The 12,217-nt window shown below is 45.2% G+C and overlaps 1 protein-coding gene and 1 long non-coding RNA gene across 2 annotated transcripts in view; one reads left to right on the forward strand and one right to left on the reverse strand.

Moving 5' to 3' along the window:
- LOC135263889 (uncharacterized) overlaps nt 1-12,217 on the reverse strand; it is a 31,873-nt gene that overhangs the window by 13,561 nt on the left and 6,095 nt on the right. The gene's annotated exons all lie outside the window — the stretch shown is intronic.
- Nucleotides 9-10,968, forward strand: lrwd1 (leucine-rich repeats and WD repeat domain containing 1). The gene is made up of 16 exons (XM_064352331.1): nt 9-112; nt 1,000-1,086; nt 1,757-1,991; nt 2,281-2,400; nt 2,926-3,072; nt 3,302-3,379; nt 4,012-4,524; nt 4,867-4,984; nt 5,845-5,945; nt 6,421-6,631; nt 6,753-6,825; nt 7,302-7,445; nt 7,704-7,813; nt 8,649-8,804; nt 9,042-9,151; nt 9,737-10,968. Exons 1-16 carry the CDS (start codon nt 27-29, stop codon nt 9,884-9,886), a joined length of 2,439 nt encoding a protein of 812 aa, XP_064208401.1. The 5' UTR covers nt 9-26; the 3' UTR covers nt 9,887-10,968.

Below are 12,217 nucleotides of genomic sequence, written 5' to 3' on the forward strand. Positions count from 1 at the left end.
CGTGTCTTCTCTGTGCCACGCATAATATGGCGGCGCTATTGTGCAGCTTGGATGGATGGAGTCGGGTCAAAGTTGAAGTTGAAAGGTTTTGCCGGGAAAGTCTTCAGAGCAAGTAAGTAGGGATTTATCCGAAACACTTTTGAGTTCGATTCTGTGTGTCAAAACAACTTGAGCAACCCAGTTATTTGTGTTAAGAACATAATGTTGCATGTTTTCGAAACTCATTGCTACATGTAGCTTAGAGTTAGCGGGTTATGTAGTTGAATATATAATTACACGCTTGGAAAATGATTCGAGTCACGATGTATCTAGGATTTATTTTATTATGAAGGGTTAATAAAGCACTATAAGTCTGTGTGGGCAACATTATCATATTGGCTTCTAGTTACGCATTTGTTTTGTGCTTAAAATATACTTTTCGGGGAATTTAGATGGTTACGTAGCCAGCTTTCTAAATTGCTATGAACAGGAGGTGAAGTTGCGCTACCTGGCTAGCTTGCCATTAGCCAACATTAACTTAGTTTTATGTACATTTACAAAAAGCCTGATGTCACTTTTTCAAAATCAGTTTTTTTTTTACTTGGTTATGTTGTTTAGAACCAGTTAGCTGACTTTTGCGTGCACGGCCATCATAACAGCTAACTTTAACTGTGAAAATGTCCGTTATTTGAACAGTTTTAGACGACGTTTTTATAAATGGCACAAAGTATCAAGTGAAACTTGAGAATTCCTAACGTCTGCCACCTCATGCGCCAGTGTGAAGTACTGACATTGTCCTCCGTCTTTATAAACAATGCCTTGGCAGGGGGTGCGAATGGGACCCCATCTCACAGAACCAAGCCCAGATTTTTTACACCCCCCGGGTATTTAAAAACCATCCCAAGGAAAATCCCCGGAAGCCACACCCCACAGTTGAGCGAGCATAACCAGCAGCCCGCACCACAATCTCTTGCCTGTAACAGATTGTCCTGGTTCTAGTCTCATATCTTTGTTCTTCAGAGCAGCGATGGTTAAGATAACAGAAAGTCTCCTGTTAGAGAAAGGCACCCCTAAATCCAGCAAGCTGGAGTGGATCAAGACACTGAAGTAAGTAATAGCTATTAGATGGTGTAAGTTTTGCTAGTATTCTTTTATCACCTATTTGGTTAGTGGGTATAGTAATTCCTCTTCCGCATATGCGTTATTATTATTATAGTTGACTTTGTGTGCTTGTGAAGATAGGAGACCAAATCTGATCTGTTTTTGAAATGGTGAACAGTATCACAAATTTAGTACCTTTCCTGATTATAATGTCCCAATTGGTATGGTCTTCTGCATTTGGAATGAACAAACAAAGGCACTCGGAGTCCTATAAATGTTGTGTCACAGTGGAAAAATGATATAGCCACGCACATACTTCCTAATTTTTACATTTAGACCTTTTTGGTTATTGTTGGAAACATATTTGTTCATTACATTACAGGCGTTTAGCAGACGCCCTTATCCAGAGCGTCTCACACAGCATTTACATTGCATCCATTCATTCAGCTGGATTTATACTGAAACAATGCAGGTTAAGTACCTTGCTCAAGGGTAACAAAAGCAGTGTCCTACCCGGGAATCAAACCTATGACCTTTTATGTTACAATTTATATAACTGAGCAATTTTTTGATCTGTCGCCCTCAGAGGTCAGGGGGTTATGTATGTTTTTGTAGTGCTGTGCATCTTTGTGCTTGTGAACATTCTGATGTTATTTTTTTGTCTCCCCTCCCTCAGCCTCTCCAAGTTGGGTTTGAACAGCCAGGACCTGCCCGTGTCTTTGCTCTGTCAGCTGAGCAGCCTGGAGGAGCTGGACCTTTCGGGGAACCATCTGCAGGAGCTTCCCCGGGGCCTGAGCCTGCCCTCCCTGCGAGTGCTCGACTGCTCCAACAACGACATGGGGGACGTCACCTCGCTGGCGCCCCTTACTGGCCTGGAGGAACTGCGCCTGGACGACAACCTCTATCTCACTGTGAGCGGCTCAGCTCTCTCCCACCCCGACCGTTAGGCCGTTCACCCTTCATTTGAAATTGAAATTTTTGCGCAATACTTACTCAGGATAAAGAGCAATTATTTACTCTGTAGACAACGTAACATAATGAGAGAACAGGCCATTCAGCCCAACAATGCTTGCCAGATATAGCTCTGTGGTACAGAGATGTAGTGGGACCTGTAGACTTTAAAAGAGATGACTAGGATGTATTTTTTTTAGGGGGCAGGGTCTGGGGTTTTTGTGTGCCAACAATTGCTTTTTCTTTCAGGTCTGCGATGAATACAAAGTGATGTTCCTCTTGTCAAACCTGAGGATTCTCAATGGCAGAAGCATCAGCCACGTCGGCAAACACCTTCGCAGTGCTGGCACTGCGGCTCTCCAGAAGCGGGTAGGAGTCTGTGCAAGTTCCGCCTCGCGTCTTGTGTAATGTGTTTTGTGAGCCGACGCCATTTTGGCCGACAAATCAAACAATGGAATTTGTTACCTGCTCATACTTAGTCCACAATCTCTGATTAAGAGGTGATTAATAGACTCTGGTCGTGTCACAGAGCCGTGGCTGGGGTTAGGGAGTTGAGAAACTGCAGCGGTGACATCACAGCTTTATCCCTGATTGGCTGTGCTTCTGAAATCCCTTTCACTGCTCCCCGCCTCTGTACAGGCAGCTGGCTGATGTTCGGGAGTGTGAATGACATCTCTGGAGTGCAAAAAAAACGTACAAAAAAGGCAAAACATCGTTTCAATTCACATGACTGTTGTCAGGGAAGAGACACATGATTTCTGACTCATCTGAAGATGTGATGGACACACAAGGCGTTTACATCACGCTTTATCGGGTGATGTCGGGTGCATTTGCAGGGGGGCTTGAAGTTGCAATCGAGTGACTGTCGAAGTGTTACTGTGTTTTGTCTTTCAGGTCATAACCCTGTGGGAGAGTACATTCTCTCTCCCTGATCACCCAACACCTGAAAAACTGAAGACGGTGGAGAAAGAATTTGTTCGTGTGGCGCGGTCACAGATAAAATATGGCCCTAGCTCCCTCATTGGCTACACAAAATGGAGGGTATGTGTCTATCTGACATTTACAAGGCTGAATTAATAAATATGTAGTGATGTTATTACAATAGATTCACTTCAGTACTAGTTATACAGTTGTATGTGGACAGGCCATCTAAGGTTTGTGGCTTGGGTAAAAATGCTTAATTATCCGAAGGACTTTTATTGATTCAATGATTTTGACAGTTCTGTTCTTTTCTCCCACATTATGTACTTGGTTTTCCTGGGTTTCCCAGTTGGAGATGATAGCGAAAGAGCACCTGCATTCCCTGGTAGAGCCCGGAGAAGAGAAAGCAGACACTAAAGAGAACAGCGTAAGGCCATCGCAGTACCGGCTGAACCTGTCGTGACTGTTCACCCGGCAGCCGTCTTCCTAGATTAGCAGTTACAAAGCGTGTGCCAAAAGTGAGCCTTCTTCCAGGAAAATTCAAAATGAGTTCAGTGCTCCTGCTAGATGTGCACTTTACATGATATTTAAATAAAACATGTAAAGTATTACTTTTCAGCTCTTTGAAGAGTATATTTATAAAGCATTTTCGTTCGTTCTGCATCATGTTAGTTTTGGATTATTATTGATGGCACAATGGAGGAACCCTGTATGTGTTGTAGGTTTCTAGGAAGTCAAGGGCGGCAGTATAGTATAATGGGTAAGGAGTTGGTCTGGTAACCTACGGGTTGCAGGTTCGATTCCCCAGTTAAGACATTGCCGTTGTACCCTTGAGCAAGGCAGTGCTTCAGTATATATCCAGCTGTATAATTGGATGCTATGTAAAAAGCTATGTAAAAAGTTGTGCAAGTCGCTCTGGATAAGAGCGTCTGCTAAATGCCTGTAATGTCAAGGGCAGAATCCCCTGTACATAGCTGGGGTATGTGTGTTTTCCCTTTGAATGGTTTTGATCTGAGGGCGCATTAATACAGCCTTGTGTGACCGCTACTGCTGCTACAGGGCCAGCTGTCCTCTGGCAAGAGGAAGAGCTGCGAGCCGGACGCCGTTAGGGAGAACGGCAGCGCCTGTAAGAGAGCCAGAGGGGCAGACCCCGCCCCCGCCGACGCCAGCCCTCGCAAGTCAGCCCGGCACCTGAGCACCCCCGTGAAGGGGGAGGAGCGCCCCGGCACCCCCAGGAGGGGGCTCCGGGAGTCAGCCCGGCACCCGAGCACCCCCGTGAAGGGGGAGGAGCGCCCCGGCACCCCCAGGAGGGGGCACCGGGAGTCAGCCCGGCACCCGAGCACCCCCGTGAAGGGGGAGGAGCGCCCTGGCACCCCCAGGAGGGGGCACCGGGAGCCGAACAGCCCCGCCGGAAAGGGGCCCAAAGCGGACGGCCCGAGGGGGATTCTCAGGGACCCCCCGAAAGATGCCCCGTCCCCGCGGAAACATCCCAGGACCCCCAGCAAGGCCACGCCCCAGGAGAGGACGGCTGAGCGGGGCATCCCTCAGAAAATGACTAGCATCGAATCCAAAGTACAGAAACTTCATACAGCCCTTCAGTTAAGGCCTATGTAGGAAATGAGTTCCTCTACAGTTTGCAGGTTATAAGCAAGAGGCATATTTGAGTGAAAGGTCAAAGGTTATTGGGAACATAAGATGAGTCTTCATGCTTTAGTTATATTGTGTTGACAGTTTAAGTTCTGGGATTGTAGCATCAGTATATATGATTAGTCACATATTGATTTAAATGTATATGTAATGTATGTATGTGTGTAATTTGTATATATGTATATAATCTTGCTTCACAGTCTACTCTGTTTTTGTCATATGACATCAGAGGGGCACTCACCCTTTCTTCCGTTCTGTGTGTCCCAGGACCCTGTGACCCTGCAGCCCCTCCACGTGCTGCAGTGCCACAGCAAGCTGGACAGCCCCGATGACTTCAGCACCCAGCTTTGGGCCTGCGCTTTCGAACCCTTGCAGGACAGCTGCGGTGAGCCCCCCCCTTTCCCCCGACAGCAGTCGATACACAACACAGAAATTAACTTTGTCAGTTTTGTCCCAGGTGTCTATGACCTGATGGATGGTCGTATTCTACAAGGAACAAATGCGTACAGCTTTATTCCTAAACATTTCACAGCTTGCTCTTTCAAGTTTTACCATAAACAGTTTCTGCACCTATGTTGTTTCTCTATAGCATTTAAAATGAGTTCAGCATGTGCGTATCAGCATGCCAGATTAATAAGACTTGCATTGATAAAGTATTGACTCTTTTCTGTCCGAGTGCTCCATACGGTCTTTCCCCTCAGTCTGTCTGCTCAGAGATATCATCAAAGTATGTTTTCACAAGTGTTTTAACCCTTTGAAGAGTAGGTTTTTTTGTAATGTTTCTCAAAATTATAAATCAGCATTCTAGAACTCTGTTGCTTTCAGTTACCTGTAGTGATTGTGACGTCAGCATTAGAATGTTCAGTTGAGAACATTCTAATCGCATATTTGTGATCATACACTTTAAGAGGGGCGACATAGCTCAGGAGGTAAGACCGATTGTCTGGCACTCGGAGGGTTGCCGGTTCAAACCCCGCCCTGGGCATGTCGAAGTGTCCTTGAGCAAGACACCTAACCCCTAACCCCTAACTGCTCTGGCGAATGAGAGGCATCAATTGTAAAGCGCTTTGGATAAAAGCGCTATATAAATGCAGTCCATTTACCATTTACCAAGAGGCTTTATAGTCATATATTGCTGATGTGATTATGGATAGTGGGTTTGATACTGCTGCTGGTAATGGTGATGAGGGTGCACCGGTTTGCCATTCCGGGTTCTCACGGGCATCTGGCTTTGTCCCGGCACAGACCAAACGTCCGGCGTCGTGGCCACCTGTGGGGGCGAGTCAGTGTGCGTCATCGACTGCGAGACGGGACACGTCCTCAAGAAGTACAAGGTCCCCGGTGAGGTGAGTCCCAACACTTCCATCGTTTCAGACGTTGCCTGCCCTAACCTCACGCTGGGTTTTTTGTGTTTTTATTACATGGGGAACAGGTCTTCATTTCCTTATGAAGGGTAATTTATGGCAGAGTTAATAAGAAATATTAAGTGAAGCTAGTAAAATGAAGGAGAGGAACATTTAAGTAAGGAAAAATGATTAAAAAGGAAAGGAGAGAAGTTGTAGCTGGAAATGAATGAGCTGCATTCATCACTCTTGCCTGGGGGTGGTTGGGGATCACGGTGGGTGTGCTGCACATTAATAACTCCCTTTGTTTCACAATAAATCAATTCTTTCCATCCATCCATCTCTCTCTCTCTCTCTCTCCTTCCTCTTTGTCCCTCCCTCTCTTTCTCTGTCACTTCTCCCCACTCTCTCTCTCTTCCCTCTCTTTCGCTCTCCCTCTCCCCTCTCCCTTTCCCCTCTCTCTCTCTCTCTCTCTCAGGAGTTCTTCACCCTGGCCTGGTCCTGCGTCCCCATGTCCCGGGAGGGGGGAGGGGTGTTGCGACGGCTCAGCGTCCTCGCCGCGGGGGGGAAGAAGGGCGTGGTCAAGCTCCTCCACCCGGCGGGCAACCTGGCCTACGGGGAGTTCCGCGCCAGCCGCCGCGCCCTCTCCACCCTCTGCTTCAGCCCCCGCCAGCAGACAGTCCTCTTCAGTGAGTACCCCCCCCGCCCCCCATCCGAAAACCATCATCACATCATCCTGCCCCGTGTCTGTCTCACTCAACTCTCTGTGAACTGACTGGGTCCTCTCTTCAACCCCTTGTGTGTCTCTAGCTGGGTCGTATGACAATAGGATTGTGATGTGGGACGTCGGTGGAGTGGACAGCGACTACACGTTTAAAGTCAGGTTAGTGCCCTTCAGCCAGATGTGGCTGCTGTGTCACTGTGATTGTATGAGTCACACACATACACAACAAAGAAATGGCACTGAAGCATTGAAATTACATTTGTTCAGTTGAACTTTAACAACATAATCATATAAAATTTAAACCCTAACAACTTGGTCTCCATTAGGTATTTAATATACCTCCTGGTATCATTTACTGTTTGTTGGTGTAGACCAGTGGTCTCCAACCCTGGTCCTGGAGAGCTACAGGGTCTGCTGGTTTTTGTTTTCACCTTAAAATCAGCACCCAGTTGAGACCCAAGACACCAGGTGAGTTGAGTTAACTGTGTAATCAACTGCTCTAATTGATTCATGAAGTGCAGAGTCACTATGAAAACCAGCAGACCCTGTAGCTCTCCAGGACCAGGGTTGGAGACCACTGGTGTAGACTGATGGCTCATAAAGACTGAAAAGCTCCCCCTCCATTTTTTTTACAGCCAGCTCTTAGTCCTGGAGACCAACTCAACACCCCTGCACCTGGGCCTGCCCCCCTCCCGCCAGGACACGCGCCACCTGCTGGCCGCCTGTGATAAAGGCCTGCTCTGCTTCAGCACTCAACTGGGCAAGGACAAGTTAAAGAGGTACCGGAGAGAGAGAGGAGCATGCTCAACACTGTGCTCTGTTCAAGCGAATATCTTTGAAAGTCTTATTGTGTGAAGCCAGGGATGGGCAACATGCCGATTTTATATTGTCACTGGTGCCATTTCAGCCATGATAAGCCTTTGCAGGCAAATCGTAACGATGGTCACTTCTCTGAAAAGCTACTCTGGGTATGATTGCTAACATGATGGAGGATGTATTTCATTGTTCCTGAAAGCCTCCATCTGTCTTCTCCTCAGGACGGAGGAGATGGAGATCACGTTCCCCGTGTATGCCAAGGAGGAAGAGGAGAAGGACGAGCACTACCGCACCATTGACGGCTTCGCCTTTCTCTCTGATGACATCGTGGGTGAGTGTTCAGCCTCCACATTACATTACATTTATTTGGCAGACGCTTTTATCCATACCAAGTGCATACCAAAGGTTGTTGGAACAACTACAAAACACAGGGCCAATAAGGTACAATAAGGACCTCTACTTAGGTTCCTTTTGGAAATTCATTACTGTTATCAGTTATGTGCTTTATTTTTGTTTTTTTTGTGAGCAGACACATGTATCCAGTGTGAATTCCATAGCTTGCTCTTTAACAGTGGTCTGTTTTTGATAATGAGTTTTCAATGAGGCAACTCAAGCTAAATATCATGGTCATTAATATAAAAGACTTTCCTGGTGTTCTGGCCTGCTGTTTTCTGGTAGTGAGCCATGTTCCCCAATCTGTGCACCATGTTTGGGTTAGTAGTACATTACTGAGTTTCAGTACTGTGGAGAGTAATGGTGTGCATTATATTCAGAGGGGGCATGCTGCTGTTCTGGGGTGAGTCAGCCTGCTCCTGTGGGGAAGTGAACCCCTCACCTGATCATCTCTCTCTCTCTCCCCCTCTCCCTCTCCCTCTTACACTCCCCCCCTCCCCCCACTCTCTCTCTTCCCCCTCCTCTCTCTCTGTCTCTCTATTGTGTGCTCTCTCTCGCTTTCTACCTTTCACTCTCTGTCTCTCTCATGCTCCCCCTCTCTCTCTCTCTCTCCCCTCCTTCTCTCTCTGCTCCCCTCTCTTCTCTCCCCCCTCTCTGTCCCCTCCCCCCTCTTTCTCCCCTCTCATGTCCTCCCCCTCTCTCTTCCCCTCATGTCCTCTCTCCCCCACCTCATGCCCTCTTCTCACCCCCTCTGTCTCTCCTGCTCCCCGCTTCCTCTAGGTCAAGCATGCAGGGCTCTATCTACCTGTGGAGCTGGGGCCGCACGCGCGCGTCCAAAGCCAGCGGGAAGCAGGTGTCTGCCGTGGTGCTGGCTGAGCTGCGGTGGGCGGACACGGACACGCCCTACCTGTCACTCAGCACCTGCCCTGGTGAGTCCAGCCTGTGGGTCTGTTCATCTGAGTTTCGCTCCTCCCTGGAGCGTCTCCTCTGTCCTGCCCTGATGCCCTGCCCTGTGTGTTTGTATAACTGTGTATGTGTAACTGTGTGTTTGTGTAACTGTGTATGTGCTTGTGTAACTGTGTTTGTGTGTGTGTGTGTACATGTGTAACTGTGTTTGTGCTTGTGTTTGTATAACTGTGTGTGTGTAACTGCATGTTTTCACCCAGGTGAGGGATACGTGGTCTGTGGAGATGAGAGGGGCAGACTCTGGACGTACCACCTTACAGACCTTCTGAAAGCCGGAGGCAAGAAGGGGAAAGTGATTTCTCCTACAGAGGTACAGCCTGAAGCTACACCGCTACTTTCCCCTCAGTGTGCCCCACACCTGATCTGCACTGATCCCATATCTGCCTCTTACAGCATAACTCATATGAAACCATTAAAAAACATGGACATAGAGGTCGACGATAAGGGTATTGATAAATAGTTCCGCTACTGATGTGACATGAGGATGATTTGAGTGACGGGCGATTGCAGTGAGGAACTTCAGCCACTAGATGGCACCCTTTATCTCTGTTCACTGTTCTCTGCATAAATATCCACTTGGGTCTTAGCAGTCAAAAGCATTTTGGGTGCAGCTAGAACATTGCTGCAACCGCCATCATGATTATTTTTATTTATTTATTTTTTTAAATATATTTTTTGGACTTTTTTCAGCTTTATTTGGATAGAACAGGGTAGAGAGACAGGAAATACTAGGAGGAGAGAGAGGGAGAGACATGCGACAAAGGTCAGCGGTTGGATTCGAACCGCTGAGGTCGCGGGTCGCATTGAGCTCTACGGGCTGTGGCCCCCATTGTGATTATTTTGCGATGCCACAGACTGTGCTGAGGGTGCTGCTTTTGTGTTGGTTTTGTGGCAGATCGTGGACTGGCCTTCCCCTGTGAGAAAAGGTGTGGGCCCCGTCGAAGGGCCCTCCATCAACAGCGTGGCCATGGACCCGCAGCTGCGCTACCTGGTGGCCCTCAGCGACAAGAACATGGCCGTTGTGTGGGGTAGAGCGCAGCCCTGAGGAAGGCGGACTCAGTGATGCCCTCTGTGGGCTTGTCCAGCTCCCAGCATGCGGTCCACCTTCACGTTGATCTCTCTTGGGGGTTGGAAGCCTCTGGATCTGCCACCCCTGGACGGAAGACTCCAGCCTCCAGCCTCCAGCTGAACTTCCGCACCCCCCGACTGACTTTAACTGCATATCAGTGACGCTGGAAGATGTTTCCTATGGGGAATGTGAATATAAGGAGGGCCAGCAATATTGAAGTTTTCAATAATTTGTGATAAATGTTGCGGATGCCTGTGATGAAAAAAGAACTCTCTTTTTTTGTTACATAACCTTGCATTCGCTGTTAAAAGGTTTTCATCAGGAGCTGAAGGCCTAAAATTTAGGAATTTTACTGTATGTATGTGTACAGTAAGACACAGTTGTGTTCTTCAGTGACTTGTAAATGCTAACGTTTTCCTCAGGTGCTTTAGCCTGTTGGGCAAAGTTTGTGTTCGCTTGTGGATCACAGTTTCAGAGGTGAAAATGTAAATAATGGTTCAAGGTGGATGTACATAACAGTAACCCTTGTTTAAGCATTTTATTTTTAAATGTATTTTAGATATTTTACATTCTAACCCTGTATTTGGTATCTTTCAGAAAGATTTTACATTATTGAGCTAAAATGGTCAAAACATATTTGTGTGTGAAACCCCTTCCTGATGTTTTTTTTTGTGAACATGATCAAAATGTTAAATCCTCCAGTGAGTGAAAAGCACTCTCTTGAAGTCTCTTGAATCCTGTCCCAGTTGAACAGATTGCATTTTTTTTAAAGATTGCAAGTTTTATAATAATGCCCATTATTATGTGACCTTATTTGGTCCTTGTTAAGATGTTTGATATAAATTCCATGAATCTGGTGTGGCCTATTTCTGGATATTTTTATAGCAGTGGGTACCTTGTTTAACCTTTCACACCAACACGGTTCCTTTCTCACACTTTGTGTTCTGCTCACAGTTTGGAACTGTTGGGGTCGTCAGACTGGTTCTGACTGAAATGAGGGACAAACTACAAAGTGCAGTCCATGGAAATCAAATTTAAATTAATTTCGGTGATTCAAATGTTTTCCTTTTACTCATCAGAATAGTGATTAAAAAAACAGTTTAAATAGAGTCTGTATGATGTATAGAAGGCCTGGTGCAATATGATGTGACAGTTCACTGGGCATTTGTAATTGCATTATAATAAATATAATGCAGTGTGCATTTAGTCAGTTCAGAATGTACATACAGTGCCAAATAAGCAATAATAGAGGAAATCAGGAAGTATATATACTTTTTCATGGCGCTGTATTGTTTGTAACGAGACAATTGTAAACGAGTGCTTAATGTTTTTAATGGTTTTATGCAAATGCAAATTTATTTTCAAAGGTTTAGACTGTGAGTTGCTCCAGTATTTATTGAGGTGGCCGAATAAATTGGGTGGAAATAACAAAATCTACTTGGGTTAAATTACTTGGTTTAGGGGCGCCAATGTCAGGAAGACAGAAATATTTTCTCCACATTAACATTCATCTGACTTTTGTCTTTTTTAACTTAATTGTGTTTGGTGAAGTGACAGTTCTTGTACTGAATGTTGTGTATGGCACATTACTATGATAGTAGGATTTTGTTCTCACACTGAAACGTTAACTTTTGTCCTGTAAAATTGACACAAGCTGGAAACTTACAGGGAACATTATCTGCAATGTAAATGGGATTTCCTCCCTATGTTTTGTCTTTCATTAACTTGCAGTTTAAAAAAAAAAAAACTGCATCTTGTATTGTTTTCAGTATAACACCATTCCAAAAGTAGAAATCAAGAATCCCAAAGCATGCGAAGTACATTACAACAGTCACATAAGATTTAAAGATCCAAAGAGAACAGAAACTTTATGTAATCAAAACTTTCTAACAAAAACTTAGCGGTTAAATAAATAAAAAAACATTAATTCAAAGACATAAAATCCAAAATTGCACATACAAAATAGGAACATAAAAAAAAGATTGAACTACAACAATAATTAAATCAATACGATAAAAGGAACTACTGTGAAAATCAAGAAACAAGGAATACAAAACATAACCAGACTGCTAGGACATTTATTATGGAACAAAAGATTTTTTTCTTTAGCTTTCTGCTTTTATAATGTCAAAAAACATTGAAATACTTTTACTTTAAAATTCAAAAGTTATAAAGGATAACCTGCAAAAAAAGTAAACATATCTAAAGGTTTTTCAAAAGCAACATGAAATCTCTGTTCTTTAATTCATAATCTTCAAATGCATATACATAAAACACACAACCACAGTGACAAAATTATTTTATTAA

The sequence above is a fragment of the Anguilla rostrata genome, chromosome 9 (assembly GCF_018555375.3).
Source record: "Anguilla rostrata isolate EN2019 chromosome 9, ASM1855537v3, whole genome shotgun sequence".
In the NCBI taxonomy this organism is placed as follows: domain Eukaryota; kingdom Metazoa; phylum Chordata; class Actinopteri; order Anguilliformes; family Anguillidae; genus Anguilla; species Anguilla rostrata.